Source organism: Lithobates pipiens, unplaced genomic scaffold, assembly GCF_037356315.1.
Source record: "Lithobates pipiens isolate NorthernLeopardFrog02 unplaced genomic scaffold, aLitPip1_a1.2 Scaffold_13, whole genome shotgun sequence".
NCBI lineage: Eukaryota > Metazoa > Chordata > Amphibia > Anura > Ranidae > Lithobates > Lithobates pipiens.
In genome coordinates, this window is record NW_027507718.1 from 349,827,052 (window position 1) to 349,851,751 (window position 24,700).

Sequence of the window (24,700 nt, forward strand, 5' to 3'; positions counted from 1 at the left end):
AGCGCGGCAGCGGGGGGTATCATCTAGGCCGGCTATTGGCTGATGCGGCTGAGCTCGCTGTCCGTGGTGCTGAAGCTGAGCCTGGGCGGCTGGCAGCACACAGTGCAGTGAGCGGAGCGGGATAGCGGGGCGCTGTGACACTACAGCTAAGCTTGCTCCGGAAGGAAGGGGGTAGGGGAGAGGTGGTGGTGGTGTTGGTGGTGGTTATGGAAGAGGGGGGGGTGGTGTGGGGGGGGGAAGATCATTGTGCACTGCTCTCTCTGCTCGCTCCCGCTGCGCGCTCACGTCTGCATCTGCCAGCCTCTCTGTGTGTGAGTGTCTGAATGAACAATACTGAGACACTGGGACCACATCACCAACAACTGCATCCAAGCCTTCTTTTTAATTCAGGAACCAGGGCAACCATCATCCTCAGCTGCTCCACCGATCCTAGTTTTTTTTTTTTTTTTTTTTTTTTAATCCGGATTTCCAATGATTGCACCGCTCTGCAGCTGATCTAAATCCACAGATTGCTACATTTATTTCTTTTTTTTTTCTTGGACCTTTTTTTTTTTTTGAATGATCCGATTTTTTTTCTTGGAGATGCAAAAGATTATGCCTATTTCTGTCTTCCTGGTTCCTGTTCTATGGGGACTGATCATTGGAGTCTATTCGAATAGCATACAGATAGGTAAGCCTTGCCTTGTGTCTGATTTTATTCTAAGCATCTTATTCTTTAGGAATAGCCTAGGCTACATGAGAATGCACCATTCACTCTGCATATTGATGGGCAGCCTGATGAAGGCTTCATAGGCATTTGCTATGCAATAAGGCTAGTCATCAGGTGAGCTGCCAGCACAGGGAATAGCATACATGGGCACTGTATGTATCAGGAATATACTGACTTTTTTTTTATTTATTTCAACTGTCATGGCAAGTAAAAAGTGTAAAATATAATTTGTGTGCCATCTCTTTCCAGGAGGGTTATTTCCAAGGGGTGCAGATCAGGAATACAGTGCATTTCGAGTAGGGATGGTTCTATATTCCACTTCAGAGTTTAGGCTGACGCCCCATATCGACAATCTGGAGGTAGCTAACAGCTTCGCCGTCACCAATGCTTGTAAGTAATGAATATTCATCTCCTTCTTCATTTATTAGGTACAGATGCAGCTGATTTAATGGAGGGTGTTGATTTTCTACCATGCTTGTGTTACATGCAAGGATCAAGCCTGATTTATTTATATATCTATATCTATATATATATATATATATATATATATATATATATATATACATATATATATATAAATATAAATATATCTATCTATCTATCTATCTATCTATCTATATATATCCGACAACTTCCTTTGCTGGCTGCAATGGTTTTTACACCAGGTCCTCCTGAGCGATTGGCATGCAGCAAAGTGGACCTGTCACCAGGCCAGTGCATTCCACTACATGTTAGTATAGAGCACCAGCTACCTTGCCTTACATTGTATTTCAACCATGATAAATAACCAGATTGCTCTAACTGTCCATGCTAGGATGGGAAAGGTTAAGTGCTGGCTTTGCTTTGCTGATGACCAACTCTGATCAGATGCAGATGATGTTCAGCCATTTTATACAGTGTTAGCTTAAAATAAATAAATATATATATATATATATACACACCTGGTGTATAAACTATTGCAGCCAGCAATAGGAATGTTTCGAATGTACTGTGTATATACACACACACACACACACACACACACACACACACACACACACACACACACACACACACACACACACACACACACACACACACACACACACACACACACACACACACACACACACACACACACACACACTACATTCAAAACATTCCTATTTTAGTTTATACACCAGGTCCTCCTGAGTGATTGGCATGCAGCAAAGCATACCTGTCACCAGGCCAGTGCATTCCACTACATGTTAGTACAGAGCACCAGCTACCTTGCCTTATATTGTTTTTAAAACATAATAATACAAAAAAAAAAAAAACACAGATTGCTCTAACTATACATGCTAGGATGGGAAAAGCTAAGTGCTGGCTTTGCTCATCAACTCTGCTAAATAGGAGCAGATGCAGATGGTGTTCAGCCATTTTATACAGTGTTAGCTTTATAGTGACATGCTCTGCTAAGCCATCAGGGAAAATAGATGGAGACTAATATTAATTCATCTGAGGGATGATTTTTGATCTGACGTGCTTTGGTAACCCCTCTCCTGGCTGCAACTACCATCTTGTTATTGCAACCCCCCTTGTAATTACAGCTCATAAACTGTTCTATTTATAGATGCCTATGGAAAACCACTGATTGATCGCCTCTCTAGATAATCCCATTGATTAGCAATTGCAAACGAATTAATTTCCCTAACTTGCATGGCATTTGATAGAAATGTGTATGGGCTGCATTTTGACAGTTTATGGCTTAGATATGGCACTGATCAATACGGGGGGGGGGGGGGGGGGGGGATCAATTGCACCAATCCCACCTTCTGTGTTGGTCCATCTTAGCAGGCATACCATCGCAATCAGAACTGTGTGATTTGCAGCTCACGTCTGGATGGATCACTCCTATAATGTAGTGCTGTATAAAGGCCACCGATGTTTAATGGCGACCGGGTGACTTCTGCTACCCCAACCACATCATAGCTATGAGAATATCTACTGTACTGGAGCTGAAAATCATTTAGATCCATGATCTGTTGGTGGAAGAGTGCAAAGCCAGATTCCTATGTTCAAGCTGGAGCTCAATATATACAGTATATAGCGAGCGAGAGATAGAGTATATATGGGGCACAGGACTATACTGTGCATTAGATGACTCTGAATCTTCTACTGTATGGTACCATACCATATATAGTATATAGGACACAGACAGGGCTATACTGTTATACTGTACATAGGATGACTCAGGCTCATCTGCTGTATTTTATCATATATATATATATATGGGCCACAGGGCTACTGTGCATAGGATGATAGACTCATCTGCTGTATGGTACCATACATAGTATATAGGGCACAAACATGGCTATGCTGTACATAGGATGATTCTGACTAATCTGCTGTATTGTATCAACTATTTTATATGAGGCACAGTTGTATATGCCACCAACTAATCTACTGTATAGTATCATCTATAGTATACAGAGGACATGATTAATCTACTGTATAATATCATCTATGGTATATAGGGCACAAACATATATAGATTCATCTATAGATTATTGTACACGGGGGTATACATTCTATATAAAATGACACCAACTAGACTGCTGTATGGTATCACCTATAGTAAATGGGGTATAGGAATTAATTGTACATAGGATGACTCTGACTCGTTTACTGCATGGTATCACCGATAGTATATAGGGCATAGGAATAGACTGTATATAAAATGACACTGACTAATCTGCTGTACAGTATCGTCTAGTATATAGGGAAGAGGGGTATAAATTATACATACGATGACACCAACTCACCCACGGTATATAGAGCATGTGGGGTGCAGGATACATTGCATTGTGTACTATAGACAATACCATACAGTAATAAGCCGGTGTCATCCTATGTACAGTTTAGCCATGTGCCCCATATACTAAACAATCATATGGGCACAGGACTACACTTTACATAGGACTGGACAAATGCTTCTACTTTATTATAATATGGGGCACAGGGCTGGTATAACCAATGGTATATGGGGTATATGTCCTTTATATATACAGTGAGACCGATTCATCTCCTGTATGGTATAACCTATGGTATACATGGGGTATAAGGAGTCATATCTATCTATCTATATCTATATATATAATGACACCATTTATCTCCCGTATGGGATAACCTATGGTATACGTGGGGTATATGAAGTCATATCTATCTATCTATCTATCTATCTATCTATCTATCTATCTATCTATCTATCTATCTATCTATCTATACAATGACACAATTCATCTCCTGTATAGGATAACCTATGGTATATGTGATATAAGTCCTTTATATATACAGGGAGACCGATTCATCCCCTGTATGGGATAACCTATGGTATACATGGGGTATAAGGAGTCCTATCTATCTATCTATCTCTATATATACAGTGAAACCGATTCATCCCCTGTATGGGATAACCTATGGGGTATAAGGAGTCCTATCTATCTATCTATCTATCTATCTATCTATCTATCTATCTATCTATCCATCTATCTCTATATATACAATTACACCATTCATCCCCTGTATGGGATAACCTATGGTATACATGGGGTATAAGGAGTTCTTTCTATAGCTTCATCTATATATATATATCGATTAATCTCCTGTATTTGATAACCTTTGGCATATGGGGTATAAGCAGTCCTTTCTATATCATATATATATATATATATATATATATATATAATACCGATTCATCTCCTGTATGGGATAACATATGGGGGTATTAGATATAAAGGCACCTCTCTGGCCTGGAATATATCGGGGATGAGCTGTCATTGCCCCATATGTGTATATATAATGGATCCCGGGGTATTATTTGCAGTATACTGCAGGGATCGCCGCATCCTGACAGTGTGAGAGGCGGCTGCAGATTGCTGCACAGCGCTCCGTGTCCCCAGTACAGAGCCGGCCAGCTCCGGGGGGACTGCAGAGGAGGAGATCGGTGTGCACCATACAGATCGGTACCCCCCCCCGTACAGATGTCATGTATGGGGGATCGGAGGGAGCTCAGCCCTGTCCCCGGCACACATTCCAGCACGCAGCCGCACTCAGCCGGAAATGAAGGCGGTCGGTATGCTGGATGGAGATGTGTGTGATTTCCGCCCGGCATCCTTCTCCCTTCCCCGGTGTCTATGGGTCACCGCCATCATCTATCTGTATATATATATATATATATATATATATATATATATTACACAGGGCTTGGATTTCCACGCAAAGAAGGATAGACCAACACTGATTAAGACAAGATGAGTACCAAGGTGGAGATGCTGCTACAGCAGCCAATCAGCTTTCACATTTTTTTCTATAGAAACGCACAACCCGTATTCTGGACATTTGCAATTTGTCCCGTTTTCTTTAATCATCCATTAGTAAGAATTCCTATTATACAGGATTTATAAAGCACCAATTATATAGAGCACCAATTATACAGAGCACCAATATTTATAAAGCACTAATATTTATAGAGCACCAATTATACAGAACACTAATATTTATAGAGCACCAATAGACAATACAATTCATTCTACTCTATTTAAAAACGTGCCTTAAAGTCGTAGTAAATCCTGACTTTAAAATATTTTTTTTACCTCCCAAAAATTATTTCTTTTTACATGGCTAGCTAACAGACTTTTATCTTTTAATTTCCCATTGCCTGTTTCCCACTTCCCCCATACTTCTGCTTGACACATCACTGGCCTTTCTGTTATAGTGTGCAGCACTGGCCTTGGGGAGAATCCTTAGTCTGAGTTTACATGGGTGACAAAGGGGTGGTAAAAAGTTGCGGTTGAACTGTGTTTTTACTACTCCTTGACCATCCTCCTAAAATTGAATATGGCAACTGAAGGGATTCATCATGACATATACAGTTGCAAAGATGCTTCACTTTACAGCTTTGACATATAAAGTATGCCTGTCAAACCTGCCCACTGATGTCTCAAACTCAGTGCTGCAACCAAAAACAAAATATTTGGTTTATAGTTGCGGTGTAATATGTCAGTGTGAAATACAACTAAAACTGGGAAAAAATGCCTAAAAAAACAGGCATTCAATATCACCTCTTAACGCCTGCAAAACTCTTCTGAGAAGCGATCCACCATGGATCACTTTTCAGGGACGCACCCATGTAAACCAACCCTTAGAGCCACTATCAATCATATGGCTTGCAAGAGAAGCAGGGGTGTGACTTGTGCTAAAGGGCTTTAGCAAGCCCTTCCTCATGCATCCTCCCACAAAGCATTATTTACCTGCATTTAGCTGTAGTCCCAGGAGTGCGCATGACATGGTAGTTAACCTCTTCCCACTGGCTGAACACACATATGCAGCCCTCTGTAAAACACTTATGCCCTGTACACACGGTCGGACATTCCAACCACAAAATCCGTCTGAGTTTTTCCAACGGATTTTGTCCGAAGCTTGTGTTGCGTACACACCATCGCACAAAGTTGTCAGAAAATGCAAACATTCTGAATGAGGTGACGTCAAACACATACGTCAGGACTATAAACGGGCCAGTAGCCAATAGCTTTCATCTCTTAGTTTATTCTGAGCATGCGTGGCACTTTGTCTGTGGGAATTGTCTATAAACTTATTTGGTGTCAAGTGTGAGTGGCTGCAACCAGGTGAAGAGTACAAAGACAAGTGTGTCTTGCCTACAGTCACGCATGGTGGTGGGAGTGTCATGGTCTGGGGCTGCATGAGTGCTGCCGGCACTGAGGAGCTACAGTTCATTGAGGGAACCATGAATGCCAACATGTACTGTGACATACTGAAGCAGAGAATGATCTCCTCCCTTCGGAGACTGGGCCACAGGGCAATATTCCAACATGAAAACGACCCCAAACACATCACCAAGATGATCACTGCCTTGCTAAAGAAGCTGAGGGTAAAGGTGATGGACTGGCCAAGCATGTCTCCAGACCTAAACCCTGTTGGGCATCTGTGGTGCATCCTCAAACAGAAGGTGGAGGAGCGCAAGGTCTCTAACATCAGCTCTGTGATGTCATCATGGAGGAGTGGAAGAGGACTCCAATGGCAACTTGTGAAGCTCTTGTGAACTCTATGGCCCAAGAGGGTTAAGGCAAGGCTGGAAAATAATGGTGGTCACACAAAATATTGACACTTTGGACCCAATTTGGACATTTTTACTTAGGGGTGTATTCACTTTTGTTGTCAACGGTTTACGCAATAATGGCTGAGTGTTGAGTTATTTTGAGGGGACAGCAACTTTACAGTTATACAAGCTGTACACTCACTACTTTACATTGTAGCAAAGTGTTATTTCTTCAATGTTATCCTTCAACCTCTGCAATGCTGGTGGCACTCATATGTCTATTTCCCAAAGACAACCTCTGGATATGATGCTGAGCACATGCACTTAACTTCTTTGGTCGACCATGGCGAGGCCTGTTCTAAGTGGAACCTGTTCTTTTAAAGCACTGTATAGTTTTGACCACCAAGCTGCAGCTCCGTTTCAGGGACTTGGCAAACTTCTTATAGCCTAGGCCATCTTTATGTAGAGAAACACTTATTTTTTTCAGATCCTCAGAGAGTTTTTTACCATGAGGTGCCATGTTGAACTGCCATGTTCAACTTCCAGTGACCAGTATGAGAGCATGAGAGCTATTACACCAAATTTACCACACCTGCTCCCCATTCACACCTGAGACCTTGTAACACTAACGAGTCACATGACTCCGGGGAAGGAAAATGGCTAACTGGGCCCAATACTGGTACATAATGTAACTAAAGCTGTAGATAAAAAATGTTTTTAGCTAAAATTCAGCTTTAAACTCTTGTCTCTCCAGATTTTGTTGTCGAAAAATTTTAGATTCTGCTCTCAAACTTTGTGTTGGAAAATCTGACAGAAAAAGTCTCATAGAGCATAACAGTACTGAGAGTGTGTGTAGCCGGTGGATACCGGAAAGCTCCCAATGAATACTAGTGATTGGGAGCGTTCTGATTATGTGACTGACGTGACAGCCAATCACAGAGGTCACATGACCTGAATGCCTGCATCTGCCCCCCAGCATTTAGAACCGTTAAACAGCTGGCAAGCGCCCGGCAGGAAGAGGTTAACAACAAAGGTTCAAAGTAAAAGGAAAGCCTAAAAGAATCCACATTTAAAGCCAAAGTTGTGTTAAAAACTAAAGCTTTAGTTGCATTACTTACCAGTAATTAAGTATGTACAATATCTCACAAAAGTGAGTAGACCCCTCACATTTTTGTAAATATTTTATTCTATCTTTTTATGTGATAACATTGAAGAAATAACACTTTGCTACAATGTAAAGTAGTGAGTGTACAGCTTGTATAACTGTAAAGTTGCTGTTCCCTCAAAATAACTCAACACACAGCCATTATTGCGTAAACCGTTGACAACAAAAGTGAATACACCCCTAAGTAAAAATGTCCAAATTGGGTCCAAAGTGTCAATATTTTGTGTGACCACCATTATTTTCCAGCCTTGCCTTAACCCTCTTGGGCCATAGAGTTCCCGAGAGCTTCACAAGTTGCCATTGGAGTCCTCTTCCACTCCTCCATGATGACATCACAAAGCTGATGTTAGAGACCTTGCGCTCCTCCACCTTCTGTTTGAGGATGCACCACAGATGCCCAACAGGGTTTAGGTCTGGAGACATGCTTGGCCAGTCCATCACCTTTACCCTCAGCTTCTTTAGCAAGGCAGTGATCATCTTGGAGGTGTGTTTGGGGTCGTTATCATGTTGGAATATTGCCCTGTGGCCCAGTCTCCGAAGGGAGGAGATCATGCTCTGCTTCAGTATGTCACAGTACATGTTGGCATTCATGGTTGCCTCAATGAACTGTAGCTCCTCAGTGCCGGCAGCACTCATGCAGCCCCAGACCATGACACTCCCACCACCATGCGTGACTGTAGGCAAGACACACTTGTCTTTGTACTCTTCACCTGGTTGCAGCCACTCACACTTGACACCAAATAAGTTTATCTTGGTCTCATTAGACCACAGGACATGGTTCCAGTAATGTATGTCCTTAGTCTGCTTGTCTTCAGCAAACTGTTTGCAGGCTTTCTTGTGCATCATATTTAGAAGATGCTTCCTTCTGGGACGATATCCATGCAGACCAATTTGAGGCAGTGTGCAGAGTATGGTCTGAGCACTGACAGGCTGACCCCCCAATCCTCCAACCTCTGCAATGCTGGCAGCACTCATATGTCTATTTCCCAAAGACAACCTCTGGATATGATGCTGAGCACATGCACTTAACTTCTTTGGTCGACCATGGCGAGGCCTGTTCTAAGTGGAACCTGTTCTTTTAAAGCACTGTATAGTTTTGACCACCAAGCTGCAGCTCCGTTTCAGGGACTTGGCAAACTTCTTATAGCCTAGGCCATCTTTATGTAGAGAAACACTTATTTTTTTCAGATCCTCAGAGAGTTTTTTACCATGAGGTGCCATGTTGAACTGCCATGTTCAACTTCCAGTGACCAGTATGAGAGCGTGAGAGCTATTACACCAAATTTACCACACCTGCTCCCCATTCACACCTGAGACCTTGTAACACTAACGAGTCACATGACTCCGGGGAAGGAAAATGGCTAACTGGGCCCAATACTGGTACATAATGTAACTAAAGCTGTAGATAAAAAATGTTTTTAGCTAAACTTCAGCTTTAAACTCTTGTCTCTCCACAGGCGTCATTCAGTGGTTAAGAAATCCCCAAGCAAATTTTATTTTTTAACAGTTTTTGAGCAGTCATATGACTATGATGCTCCAGCATCTCTGTGTAGCTTAATTACAGGGAGCCGTGATGTCCCCACCAGCTTTCATTGCTGCGGCTGTCAGCACAGGGAGTTGGAACAGCAGCTTATATAACATAGAATAATTGGAGCTTCACAGTCACATGACCGATCAAAAGGAGAATAAAACAAAGGTATTTTTACATATTTCTATGTAAGAGCAGTGGGGATTATTTTAGCTATTCCTTCTACTTTAAGGCCCAACTCTGCACAAAAAAGAAATATTCCCATGCAGCGGGGCTTTGCCCATACTGCACAGGTCAACTGCTCATTTTGTCCAGGGGTGAGCAGAAAGCTTATACTTACCCTCAATTCTCTGAAAAATGGGGATACCCAGCAGTCCTGCGGTGGACTGTTCCTGGCCTGTGGAGCCTGCTTTTGCCATAATGACATCAGGAGCAGTCCACTATTCAAGACAGCTGGAGCGTGGGGTGTCGGGCCGGTCTTGTGCTTAAAGGATCAGAGGATTAGGTAAGTATATCTCTGCTCTCCTCTCCCCTAGAAAAAATGAGTTAACCAGTGTAACTATGCCCATTTTTTTTAATAGAATGGGTAAAGGTTAGAACCCCTGTCAGGTTTTGCTGCTATCTAGGGCTCTATTAGAGACAGACAGGAAGTGAGGGAAAATCTGTAATGGAGAAACAGACAATAAAAGGCTAAGAAAATAAAAAAATAAAGTGCAGCGCTTGTTCAATAAATAATGATTAAAAAATCGCACAAGTGAAACGGGCAAAAAATGGCGACAATCCAAAACCGAAATAAAGTGGCATTCAAACGAAATCAATATTAACATGTAAATGTGCTATAAAAACTTTATAAAAACTTTATAAAAATGAATTCATATGTGAGTCCATAAATCATAAATAAATGTCCATAGAAATATAAAAAAAAAATCCAACAGACACGTCCTGCACATGTGCGATCGCAATCATTATTTATTGAACAAGCACTGCACTTTATTTTTTTCTTTGCTTTTCTGTGCCCAGTATCTGGGTTATGGTGTTCAGCTGCTGATAGTCGTTTAAGTTTAACTGAGCGTGGATATTTACCTACTAGCAATAAAAGGCTAACAGAAACATTCTCCTAGGTAATGTAAAACAAAAAAGCTTTTATACATTCATGTATGTTGAAAGATTTCCCCTCACTTCCTGTCCTGGGAACAACACTTTTACTGGGCAGGAAGTGAAGGAATCTCTCCAATCGAGTCACTGATGACAGTAAAATCTTACATAAACCCTTAAGAATTATAATCCTTTCCCTTTTTTATCGCAAACTTAAAAAAAAAGAAGAAAAGTTTAGGGTATAGATACACTTCTATTTACTTAGTTATAACACATACATTATTTGCGCTAACGGTCGTTATTTTCAGACTAGTGACTAATAGGTTCAGCTCTTATTGGTTGTCATTGCTGAAAATAATGGTGGTTGTGGCAGATAACAATCATTATAGCTTACTTAAGTCTTCTTCAACCTTTTAAAACAATTTTCAGGTGTCAGGGAATTTCTGCTCAAATGATCCTGCTGAAACAAATGGTACATTAGCATGATTAGTAACTTGTTGAAAGTTTAACAAAAGACTGAATAATGTGGTAAATCTAGATCAATGTTTTGTCTACCATGGTTCCAGGGATCCCTAGAGTTCCTCGAAGGGTTTGTTGAGCTCAGGAGTATTTCTGCCTCTCAGATAAGCAAAAACTGACACCACTTAACTTTAAGCTATCTGTATGGAGGGCATTCTTCCCAATGACCACATGTATAAAGAGTATTCTTTACACTAATCATTACACTAATGAACCATGAGATGTATATATAGTATACATCAGCAGGAGCTCCCTTAGACCAGAACATTTTTTTTTAACAGTTACTCAAAGGTTGAGGAAGGCAGATCTAGAGTAGTTGACTTCCAGGACAGATCATTTGTTTTATTAGACCCCATAAACTTTTGAATGGGGCCCTTAGCGATTACATGCAGGAGACCCAGCAGGGGTTCCCGGCAATTAACTGCAGACAGAAGCCCTGTTGAAAGTAATGTGAGGTTGACAGCTAATTGTGGCCTCCTGCTTGTAACATTTATGGAGCAATTACCTGCGAATGATAGGCCATGAACACAGACTCTGTCTAGATAGGGTTTAGCCTAACATTAGTGGTCAGTATATGAGTGGCTCCTTACATTGGTGGTCAGTGTACGTGGGAAATCAATTTGCCACTGCTGAATGCCTAAGGACACCTAGCAACCTCTGTGGGAACCCTAGGATTCCATGGACTCCAGTTGGGAAAGTCAGGTTTAGTGTATTGTGCCCAATGCATAGGGAACCTGCTATGAATGTGGAAAATGCAATCTCCTGCCAGTAAACTCTGAGGGTGCTGGCCTTACCTAGGGGGAAATTAAAAGTGGTCATTAAAATATATGTAACAGAGATGCCCAGATGCCAGCCCTACACAGAAAAGTCAGGTAGTGATGTCTGCAATGGCTGCTACTAGCTGGATTAGAAGATCATCTTTTATCTATAGGTACATTCCAAATTTAAAATGCAACTTAACCAATTAGAACATGGTCAGATACTCTGGAAATATATATGAGATCAATTGTTGTCAGCTAGAAGTTATTTAAGGGGGTGTGTGAAGTCCCTCAAGATTAGAGCTGCAGTGATAGGGACAACCATCGGTAGCATATCTTGATACTTGTATACTGTAAGCCCTTGTACACACGGTCGGACATTCTGATGGACAATGTCCGATAGGACCGTGTTGTCGCATAATCCGACAGTGTCTGGACTCCATCGGACTGTTTCCGTCGGAGTATCCGACGGACCAAGTTTTCCAGCTGGGCTATAAAATTTTCCAACAACATGATCCGATCAGACTTTGTCCGATCATGTGTAGAGAATTCCGATCGGATAAAGTGCCACGCATGCTCAGATCAAATTCCTAGACCAGAGCTATTGGCTACTACCCTGAACGTAGTCCCGTTCTAACGAAATAACACGATCGGATTTTCTGACAACTTTGTCCGACTGTGTGTATGCAACAGTTTCGGACAAAATCCATCGGACAAAATCCGATGGATTTGGTTGTCGGAATGTCCAACCGTGTGTACAAGGGCTTAGGGTTAAAAACAGGCGTTTGCCATTAGGTGAAAAGATTTTTAAACAGATTTTGCTTTATGCCGTGTACCTGACTTGGCTTTTGTAAAGTGAAATACAGTATCTCAATCTGACATTTCAGTTTATAATTTGAAGTATATTGCTAGCATCTAAAGCAAAAATATTAATCTGAAGCTATTCGAGAATAGACATGAAAAAATTGAAAATTCTCCCTGGACTACATTTTAATCTGGGTGTAAATAACTACAGTCTAGTTTAAAAAAATGCTTCTTTACTTTATCATTCAAAATATGTTACACTTTTGAATAATGATTGATAACAAATGACTTGTTGCTATATCTTTGGGATGACTTGTAAATATATATATATAAAAAAAAAACCTCTTGGTCAGTTCACTCAGCCTTTTTTGCTTAATGTTTTCTTTGATAGCCTTGCTTAGAACCTGCGTTAGACTCAGCTTTGTACTCCTGGTGGTTGGATCAATTTATACAAGCAGTTTCCTCTCTAGTGTGGTTTGGTTCAACATCTGTAAGAGATAACATAGTTGCCTTGGAGGTCATCCAGCTTCATATATTGTACCCTATATACTGTATGTACCTTATAAAGAAATGCTTGATTTTGTGAGCAGTGTATCTTTTAAACACAAGGAAACAACATACTCTGATGTAGGGAAATAGGCTAAGCCGCATTTGGTATCTTCCAGCTTCCATTGATAGCTCCCATGTGTATAAAAGATGTGCTGCTCATATAATTACTTCTTGGGCTACGGCTACGGTCCAATTAGTACCATCTAAAATAGTGCAGCTGAAAGCATATAGGCATATGAGAAGATTTCTGTAGTACAAACTTCCCATAGATAGATGACCACCTGATCCAGCTAATTATGATTGGAACATGCAACAATGGTATGCCTTTTAAACTCCTGGCTGACCAGGCCAAGGGGAACAATTTGTCATCCAGAATAGATTTTCCTATGCAATTTCTGTTGTTCCTCAAAAACTACAGCAAGAATCCAGCATTTATTTTCAATACTGTATATAAACATACATGTTTGACATATGAATGTCACAGTCATGCATAAGAACCCGACATTTTTGCAAGGCAAACTGCCTGTTGGATTAGCTAAACCAGAGAAAAACTTCAGTGTTCTTCAGAACACAAATAACGTGAATAGCCCATCACCACATAAATTCACTTTTTACCAGACAGCAAAAGTATCAAGCGCTGGATAATACTCCCAACGAGCTCCAACGGGCTAAGCTGTAGCAGCAGATCCAATTCATTAATGGACTCAGGAGTCTCCTTTCCCAGCTGAAGCCTATTACGGGAAACGTATCCGGTGGAGCTCATTGTGAAACGTCTATCCGTTTGAGATGGCTGGTACAAACCGCTGCTCTGTTTTGTGTGCATTATTTTTTTATTTTTTGCTGATTTCTGGTTGCCTTAATGTAAGTGTTTAGTGTGTTGATTTATTAAACCCTTTTTTTTGCAACATACGGCTTTCATTTTCTTCCCATATATGCTCTGGGATTTATCCTGGAGCTTTTAGTTTTGATATCAGCTCTTCCATCAACATGGAGGCTTCTGGGTCTATTGATGAATTAGATCTGCTACCATAGCCCAACCTGTTTGAGTTTGTTGGTATTATTATCCAGTACTTGGTATCTTTACTCTCACCATCTGCCCTTCTACTGATACGGAGGTTCCTGAGTCCATTGATGAATTGGATCTGCTGCTACAGCTTAGCCTGTTGGAGCTCGTTGGGAGTATTATCCAGCGCTTGATACTTTTGCCGTCTGGTAAGTGAATTTATGTGGTGACGTTATTTCCGTTTTGAAGAACACTGAAGTTTTTCTCTGGTTCACCTCATTCCCCTTTTTTATGAGGGTCTTCCAGTTGGACACTTATTTTTTGAACTAAATCATATACACATTTCTTTATATATTTTTATATTTATTTTTAGATTCAGTCATTAGTTATTATATATATTTCTTTATCAAATATTATACTTATATCTGTATGAGTGGACTTTTATGTCCCAATTTTTGCACTTTGAATTTAATAATTAGCGCACCTATTTTCTAATTATATACTGTATGTTTGTGTCAGGGTTTGGACCTTTTTGAGTTACAGCTTTTCTCCACTTATATGTTTCATTTTTATGTGTACTTATTAGTCAATAGTTTATTTTTTCGCCTCTTCTAGGGTGGGTGGGATAAGCGCAGGATTGTTACCATTTTTTGACATACTGCCTGTGGACATGAAAGGCAGTAATAAATGGAGCTCCTAGGAAACTGGTCCCAGCAGTGCTTTTTTGGTCCATTTTTTTCAGATGTCTCATTTCTGTTCATGTGTGTTCTCCATCAATGGTCCCTGAATCTCAATTTTTCTCTCTGCCTGAATTTCCTTCCTGAAGTATTTATGGGATGCCAATTCATTGGTTTTTGGGTTGAGGTTTGTGTTTCTGTGTCCATTTTATGTTTTAAGTAGTTGTAAAGGCAGAAGGTTTTTTACCTTAATGCATTTTTTGCATTAAGGTATAAAACCGTCCATGTTCAACCCAACCCTCCTAAATACTTACCTGATCCCAATCTCGATCTAGCACTGTGCCGGAGAGCAGCAGCTCTCACCCCCCTCTCCTCACTGGACATGGATCAGTAGTGGGAGCAGAGTTCACATATGCATTAAAGTGAATCTGTGGTAGAAGTATGGGGCACTTGTGGTGTACATACTCTATATCAGGGGCTTCCAAACTTTCTAAACAAAGGGCCAGTTTACTGTCCTTTAAGCTTTAGAGGGGCCAGTCTGTGGTGGCGGAGTAATATTACCCCATCATTGGTGTCACTGGTAGGAATAGTGCCACATCATTGTTATCAATGGGTGGAATAGTGCCATATCATTGGTGCCAGTGGGAGTAATAGTGCTCCATCATTGGTGTCAGAGGGAGGAATAGTGCAACATCATTAGCATCAATGAGAGGAATAGTGCCACATCATTATCATTGGTGCCAGTGGAAGGATCAGTGCACCATCATCTGTATTAATTTAAGGAATAATGCCATATTATTGGTGTCAGTGGAAGGAATAGTGCACCATCATTAGTGTCAGTGGGAGGAATAATGTCCGATCATTGGTTTCAGTGGGAGGAATGGTGCCCCATTATCATTGTCAGTGGCACGAACTATGCTCCACTGTTGCTGACAGTGGGGGTCATGTGAGGTATCACCACCGCAAGAGCAATAATTCTAGCCCTAGTCCTCCTCTGTAACTCCAAACTTGCAACCTGTAGAATTTGAAAAAAATCGCCTATGAAGATTTTTAAGGGTAAAAGGGACAGAAAATGGCCTTTCCCAAATAGGGTAAAAGTTTGTCGCCATTTCACAAGCGGGTGCAATTTTGAAGCATTGCATTTTGGGTATCAATTTATTTGGGGTAACATTATCTTTCACAATATAAAAACAAATTGGGCTAACTTTACTGTTATCTTATTTTTTAATTAAAAAAAGTGCGATTGTAAGACCGCTGTGCAAATACGGTGAGACAGAAAGTATTGCATCGACCGCCATTTTATTCTCTAGGGTGTTAGAAAAAATATATATAATGTTTGGGGGTTCTAAGTAATTATCTAGCAAAAAAAAAACAGTTTTTAACTTGTAAACACCATATCTCAAATGAGGCTCAGGGCTGAAGTGGTTAAATAAAAAGTGCACAATGATAAACAGTATTTGCACATATTTTTTTTTCAAATGACAGTAAAGTTGTAATTTAGTGTTATTAAAAAAAAAAATTCTTTCCATCTCAGTATGCATCTGCATGATGCTTCCCCGCAGTATGGCAAATGGGAGGAGTTCTGTTTTATATGCAAAAGGCTCATTGGCTTATTCATTCTCAGGAATTTACATGAAATCACTCCCCATGATATGAATTCCATTATATATATATGTATATATATATATATATATATATATATATATATATTTTTTTTTTTTTTTTTTTTAGATTCTTGTGCATCTAAAGGTATACAGATACTGCTCATTTTCTAATTACATCACTGAGATTTTTTTTTTTTTTTATATTCTTTATTTTAAAAAAAATTGTCCACCTATTACAGACATAAATCCTATACATTAAATATTACCATTACAATTGTTGATTAGTTTTTCCTTACTCCCTCCCCGCCAAAAAAAAAAAGGGGTAAGGCTTCAACAGCCCTCCGGCCCCCTCTCGCTCACCCCTTCCTTCTCTATACACCATCTCTTTCCAATAATCCCAGATAACCTTCCGTTTTTCTAAACGGTAACCATTGCTGCCATCTTTTTTGGTGTTTCTCCTCTGCATCCTCAATCTTATGTATTGACTCTTCAATATTTCTTATCCATTCTACCCTCTCAACCCACTCTTTCATTGATGGGATATCCTGGGCTTTCCACCTTTGAGGTATTAAAGCATTCGCTTAGTTCAGTAGGTAAGGAACTAAGGAACTCCCATATTGCCTCTCCCCCATCTCTGAATCGTGGAACAAGCAAACCCATGGTCGTTTCTCAATCCTTACTCCTGTTACGTTGAAAATAGCTTCTATTATTTTATCCCAATAGATTTGTATTTTAGGACATTCCCACCACAAGTGTGAGAAAGTTCCCAATACAGGACAGCCTCTCCAACAGGTTGAGGGGTTATCTCCTCTAAAGTTATTCACTCTTTGTGGGGTTACATACCACCTCGCTAAAAGCTTATAAGACATTTCTACTGTTTACATCACTGAGATTGATCATTGATGTGATCATGAAGCGTTACCCTCTCACTGATCAGTAAGCCTAAGATAGGACATTGCAAGGCATACATCAAGACTTTATAACAGAGAAATCTTACAGACTTCTGAATTCCAAGTATTTAAAGTTTGCATTCTGGAGGGACCCAACTGCAAGAGTAGCTTTTTTTCTACTGGGTTTCCGTTTTAAAGTGGTTGTAAACTCTCACATATACCCAGTGAAGTGACTAGCTTTGGGTGATACACAGGCATGAAGTAAATCCTCCTACAAAAGTTGTAGCTGTTCATCTGCAGTCATTTCTTCTGTAGATATTTCTGAAAATGCAAAGAGGAAAGCATTCCTTCTTAGCTCTATCAGCATGGGTGGGATCTGAAGTCTTCACAGAGCTGACAGTTCTGAGCCCTGATTGAAGGAAAGGGACACACCCTCCTTCACAAAGTGCAGAGAACAAGCACAGCTGTAGAAAAAAGTCACAGGCTGTGTGCAGCAGCTCCCCCCTATCAACGTTTTTACCTTTTGGTGTCAGGAAAAGCTGCCAGAACTGACTCACTCTGATAACAGAGGAACCAGGTAGCAGAGAGAAATGGCACTCAGTACTTTGGAGAGAGACAAGTACACAGTATAGGAGGATGTGCTTTTTTAATATTTCATGTCTGAGGTTTACAACCACATTAAGCCCTTTAAAAGAGAAGTATGGGTTTTTTCTTTCAATTCATACTTACCTCTGTGGATGTCCGCCGTCATCTCTGCACTGAGAACCGAGCCACTGAACACAGCCGATGGCTCGGTTCTCACTTTTCACAGCTCCCCGAGAGGAAAGCTGCTGATCGTCAGTCATCGTCTCTCCTCTTTGATTCTCCACACTCATTGGAGCACTGAGCTGTGGAGGGGCGTGGAGAGGCTGTCTCAGCAGCTCGCTGAGACTACCATCAATCAAGGCCATTGGCGAATCCAGACTTGGAAGACGGGATGACGCACTGCCTTCACTAATGGCAGTGACGTCAGCAGAGAGTGAACTTCAGACTGCTCTGCACTGAAAACGGGTCACAGGAGTGCAAAACGAATTTCACTCCTGTGACCTATAGGAGAAGCTCAGCCTAAAAAGCTCAGGCTGGACTTCTCTTTTAAGCTCCAAAGCTTGCTTCAGTGTTTTTAATTTATCCTAACATATTCTAAATCTGCCTTGGGGCTGATAGAGATTTCATTTTCAGCATATTTTATATTTATTTAGAGTTTTGAAGAAAAAGGGAACAATTCAATAAATGCATTTTACTGAAAGTTGAATACATAGCTTTTATGTAAATAGCCCAGTCCTAGAATTTAATAGACAAAGCCCTCAGAGTACAAGTACAACATATAGGTGTGTTTTTTTTAGATGATACAGTGGAATGGAAAATCTGATTTCTCTTAAGACCTGTCAGGTTACATGAAAATGCATGCAGGAAAACAAAATCTGTCTGGATACATCCACAAGCTTGCAATTGCTTGCAATTGCAAAAATTCTGAATTAAATTGTGCATGATTATGCTAGTGTTTGACCCTGATATAAAAAGTATCAATTCCATACAAATCATTCACTGGATTCATTAAAAAAAAAAAAATATATATATATATATATTTACAAGAGAAAGGGGGCTGAATTAGGTCAGGGAAGACCTAAATCAGTCTGCTATGCCCTTCTGCAGCAATCAATTATTTATAATGGTGATGTATGGATTATTGTTATCAGAAAACAATAGATCACTTCTACCGTGATCTGTTGCTGCAGGTGGAGACAGAGGTCAGAGCTGGGTCAACTCTTCTCTGCTCTAAGGTGGCTACTGACACTCCAATTAAATCTTGAATACATTGGATATGACATCAAAGGGTTTTCCTCTCTGTGGTTACATAATAATACAGTGTTCTTCTAAAAAGTGCTCTGTAGTGGCAATAGTTAGTAAGGTTGAATAAAGACACCAGCCCATACTGAGTACACACTCACATTGCTCTCTACCCTCAAGACAGGGTCCCCAATTCACATTCATATACTAGGGCCAATTATTATTTTTTTGGACAGAAGCCAATTAACCTACCAGCATGTCTTTGGAGCGCCCAGAGGAAACCCATGCAGGCACAGGGAGAACATGCAAACTCCAGGCAGGTAGTGTCATGGTTGGGATTTGAACCAGCAACCCTTTTTACTGCTAGGTGAGAGTGCTACCCACTACACCACTGTGTCGGCAATGAAAACCCAGGCACTGGGGCATGGCGAGTCACCTTGTCTTTCTCTCACAGTTCTAACCTCAAAACACTATGAGAGTCATTTGCAGTCCTGGACCCAGAGCCATGGTCTTTTAGATAGGAAGCCTAAAGGTCAACTGATAGAGCTCACGTGGCAGACTGGCAAGCCCTGATGCTAATTGTGATGCGGTGGCTTAGCAGTTTCAGCCTACAACAAGAAATGCTGTTAGTATAATATGCTAGGGTAGACTACAAATAAAGTGGACTACAAAAGCTAAAAATTATGATATGTTGCCGAGACATCTCCAAAACTGTTCTGGTACTGAAGGATGGAAAAAAATAGGATATTCAAGTACCCAAGCAGTGTCAAAAGCATTATATAATACATTTATACAATTTAAATCATATTTAATATTATATAATTATAATATTTTCGATAATATTTGTATAATAATCTTTGTTTTTTTGTTGTTGTTTTATTTTTAATGAAGTCCATGCATGTTACCTTGACAGAAGTATTCTCCAGCAGAGGTGTTCCATTGTTCTATTGTGAAATGAACCAAATACATTTGTTTCTTCTGTTTAGTAATAAGTGATTGTCAAACTTTATGAAGTCACAATGAAGTCCCTGCTTTACACCAAAGAACATATCAGGGCATACAATAAAAATGTGTATATTTGGAGTTGGTTGTCTGCATTGGGTTCTTCACATGAAGTCCAGGCTTTTCAGCATGTTGCATCCAATTTTTAATGTATTAAAAGCATACTGTATATAATTTTTAAAAGCATTCATTTATTAAAAGCATTTAGTGTGTTAATCCTAAAAGAGCATTTTTAGGTCTAGTAAGACCAAAGTAATCACTGATATTAAGTGATATTACAGTGTAACTGACTACTAATCAAGTCATTACTAGTGTCAATTGAAAGAACAATTTGAGTATAATTACTATATGGAACAACTTGAATAAGTACCTAGTCCACATTTTTTCATTTGTGAACACTGCCATTTATGTGTCCATTAATATCAGTGAAGTCACCAGTATACAACACTGTTTTGCAAACCTGTGCTTCTCCCATTCAAGACAAAGCAACAGGGTATTTTGGTTTCTTCCAACATGCTAAGAGACATGTTTATAGATTGATTGGCTTCTGTCTAAATTGGCCCAAGTATGTGTATGTGTGAATGTGACCTCATATTGTAAGCTTCTTGAGGGCAGGGACTGATATAACTGTGCTAATTGCTGGCACTGTATTAATACTTCTAATAAATAAATACCAATGATTGACTGAGGTCAATTTACTAAAACTGGGGAGTGCAAAATCTGGTGCAGCTGTGCATGGTAGTCAATTAGTTTATAACTTCAGCTTTTTCAATTAAGCTTTGACAAAAGAAAATTGGAAGATGATTAACCCCAAAGTGTCCGTTTTTATATGGAATGGAAGGCAAGCTGCCATTGAGAAGGAGTAGAGATGGTTCCAAGATCTTCCTCCCATTTTAACATTGGGGCGGTTTTGCTGAAAGAGGGCTTATCTTGCAGGAGATTATAAAATAGAGAGAGATCCCTTTCATCAGCAGTGTGGCTGATGTGTAGAATTGCCAGGCTTTAGAATGTATGTTAACTACTGCAATATGGTTTTGACTGAAAAATGCAGAATACTGATATATGTAAAGTGTGCCACTTTAAGTAGGTTAAATTCCCCTACTACTTCCCATAGGAATGAATTCACACATAAAGTCATCTATTGTAGACATTCCATGGCGGAAGCTGATATTTTTTATGAGGGAGAGGGCCCAGGTAAGTTAAGCAGACCTTATGTATTTTTTTAAGGTTTGCATCAAAAACCATGGCCACTTTAGGACTTCTGTGTCTGACATTGGGCAAAGGACATACTATTTAGGGCTAAACTCTACATATGATTTTTTTCTCTGAAGAGGATTTACATAATTCTAACCATACACAAACAGATGTGACATTTAGACTTCTATGTATAAGATAGAGTAGATATGTGACTTAGTGCTGCTGTTGAATGTCACACAAGAAAAAAATGGAAATTATTGTAAGATGAGTATGTATACCATGTATACCATGATTATAAAAGTTATTTGCATCTAGTACATTTGATTGTATTACTAAGCCTGAGTAGTGACCTATGGTTGTTGTGGGTACTTTTCCTGTCTTTTATTTTTATAGTAGTCGATAAAATGAGTCTGCAGACCTGCACAAGCTGGAAGAGCAGTCTACTTGTGTCGTGATATGCAAACACATCCTGACCTCTTCTTATTCACATTTCAGTTATTGATGGAAAGCTCACTGTGCTTGGAGTGCAATGGTCTAAACACATTATTCTACTAGATGAATTCTGAATGATCTCAGAAGAATCTTAAACTGATGCTATTGACACAAGCCCAAAGCATGTCAACACAGGCCTTTATGCTGTTTGCTGCCAATTTTAGATGCATCCTAACATCTATGTAGCGGCAAGAGGAAATCCTATTATACCAGTGTTTAAGAGATCCAATTATCCTTCAACTGATTGGTCATTCGTTTATTCTTTGCTATCTAATGTTCAATCATTCTAATCTAATCTATGTTCAATATATGGATTTATCTATGCCTACCTTAAATGATAACTTTGATTTACAGCGAACCAGTATTGCTAAGTCTTGCTTTGACAGTGACTTTTGACAGTAGAGGAAGAAAATATATCAGGCTAAATGATGTGTATAAGCCAGATTACTGTACATATACTTTAGTGATATAAAATATTTTTTAAAGAACAAATACTATTATAGAACAATGTGACTCTTTTTACATGTAAGCCCAAATAATGGTCACATGGTAGATAGTTAGGATGTATTGTGCGTATGATATTTTCATTTGAATAATAAAATATATAATAGCTAGCTCCATATAAATATAGCAAGGTGATCACATACATTGGCTCAGGTTCCTGAAAGGAGCTCACTGAGCTGTTTTATCATTTCATGACATTTTCTTTAAATCGCCTGCCAACTTGACAAAAATAGAATAGCTCTGTAGTTACAGTATTGTTGGAATACTGTTACAATAAGTTTTGGATATTACCATACCAATGCGCGAGTCATATTGTTGCACAGGCCAGATGATTGCAACAATCTATATTTGGCAGGAAGTTATTTGCAACAGATCAGCTCAAGCTACCCGAGGGTTGATTAGATGGTTAGGAAAAATTCTGATAAATTAATCTGATCTGTTTTATAAGTAGAGATAAGATAGTGTATCTCCTAGCTTGAGAATAAAAGGTACAAAAATATCTCTAAAGGAAGATCATCTTTTAATTGTATTAATTAATATCTATTCAGCAAGTATTACAGCATTTAATAGCATATAATATTTACATTAGCTTCTTCCTGAAGCTGTTTACCGTCTAATATGCCCACCACTGTCATGCACATACTAGGAACAGCAGGGGTGGGGGCCTACTGGCCTCTCAATGCCTAGAGGGGGTGATCATGTAGAAAGGCAACGTTCCTGGTGGAAACGAAATGCCAAAAAGCCAGAAATACATTACAAGTGTATGGATACTTTTACAAGAACACATATCAGTATTTTTAAACCATTTTTAATTGGACAAGGGAAACAGAAGAATGTGTGGAATGAGGCCACCAAGGGAGATATTTGTTAAGGTTCAGATAAATTTTTTTGCTGCATTATCTGTTTTGGGCAAATTTTAAGAGAATAATAAAAGAGTTTTTGCTGCAAAATTTGTATTTTAAGCCTGAAACTGTTGTTTTTTGAACAATGCAATGTCCTTAAGTTCTGTGTATTTATTTACCCGTGACATTCCTCTTGCTATCCTATCTAATAGACCTTGAGTATAGAGGCTATTATAAGCTTATTACTGCTCTCTCTCTCTCTCTCTCTCTCTCTCTCTCTCTCTCTCTCTCATATCACAGCTCTCCATCAATCCCTAGATAACAGTGGTTAAATATTTGTTTAAAATTAGTATTTTCAAATTTTACTCAAAGTTTTCACAGATGGTATCTAGTAGGCTTAAAATTGCCTCTATGTATGGGTACTTTTAAATGGGATAGCAAGGAAAATTCCATGGGTCAACTGAAGTTTGAAATCTGCAGAATCTGTTTTTCCAGGTAAAGTTCAACTCCATCTCATGAAAGTGAACTTCATTAATATTGACAACAAGGGTGTCCAAACATTTCCACATGCCACGTTTATGCTTTATTTATCTTCTCTGTTCATTTTGAAGCATATGTTTAAATGTTCTTTAAAATTTGCAAATGTTATATTAATAGTATATTTAGAATATCAGCCAGCATACTTTGAGCGACATTTTTTGGAATCATGTGGGTCATGAATATTACTTAGTGTACCTAAACCTGACACTTTTTGACAATTTTCACTGGCACATACTGTAAATTGATGGAGGATCCAGAATTTTGGAAATCTTCTATCAGAAATAACTATTTTTGCAGACACTGTAGTTCATTTACTAAAGGCAACTAGACTGTTCACTTTGCATGGAAACTTGCACTATGCATGGGAATTTTCCCCAGAGCTTGGTGAATGAGGCAAAGCTCTACTGACTTCCATCATGCAATCTGGGGGATCAACAACTAGCATTATTGGTAAGGCTGGCTATACATTATACCAGTGGATTAAATGAAAAAAAATTAAAAATGAGCCGATTCCCCCATCCATTCAATGTCTTGGGGGAATACTTTGTATTTTGACAACAGGGAGATTTCCCCTCCATCAGAATAGAGTGATTAGTGTTGCTGGCTATAGCCAATGGCACTGATTGATCAGGAAAATCCTGAAGGGCTGGTTATACACAAGTTGATAGATAGAGCGCAGCAATGACAACCTGTGTATTCTCAATGATAGGGTTGCTTTAGGGTGATATTTTAGATGTAATTAGCATTTCCTGGAGTTTTGATCATGCTGTTGATGTGGGTTCTATATGGTGATAATTCATAAAATACATTAACCTTACTGAAAATAGGCTCTATTTAGTCTCATTTGATAGAGTTGAGAATATGGATAGTATACCCAACAGGAAAAGGTGAACTAGATTTAGGTTCCAGTTTTTCA

General features: G+C 39.5%; 1 protein-coding gene across 5 annotated transcripts in view; it reads left to right on the forward strand.

Moving 5' to 3' along the window:
• Positions 1-238: 238 nt before the first annotated feature.
• The window catches only part of GRIA2 (glutamate ionotropic receptor AMPA type subunit 2), a 226,717-nt gene continuing 202,255 nt past the window's right edge, over positions 239-24,700 (forward strand). For 2 of the 5 annotated variants that reach the window (XM_077477112.1, XM_077477111.1), the window contains exons 1-2: positions 239-670; positions 959-1,099. In XM_077477112.1, coding sequence (XP_077333238.1) covers positions 559-670; positions 959-1,099 — 253 coding nt within the window. In that variant the 5' untranslated portion in view covers positions 239-558. The remainder of the gene's footprint in view (positions 671-958; positions 1,100-24,700) is intronic. The other 3 variants (XM_077477108.1, XM_077477107.1, XM_077477110.1) reach the window with 2 other exon arrangements.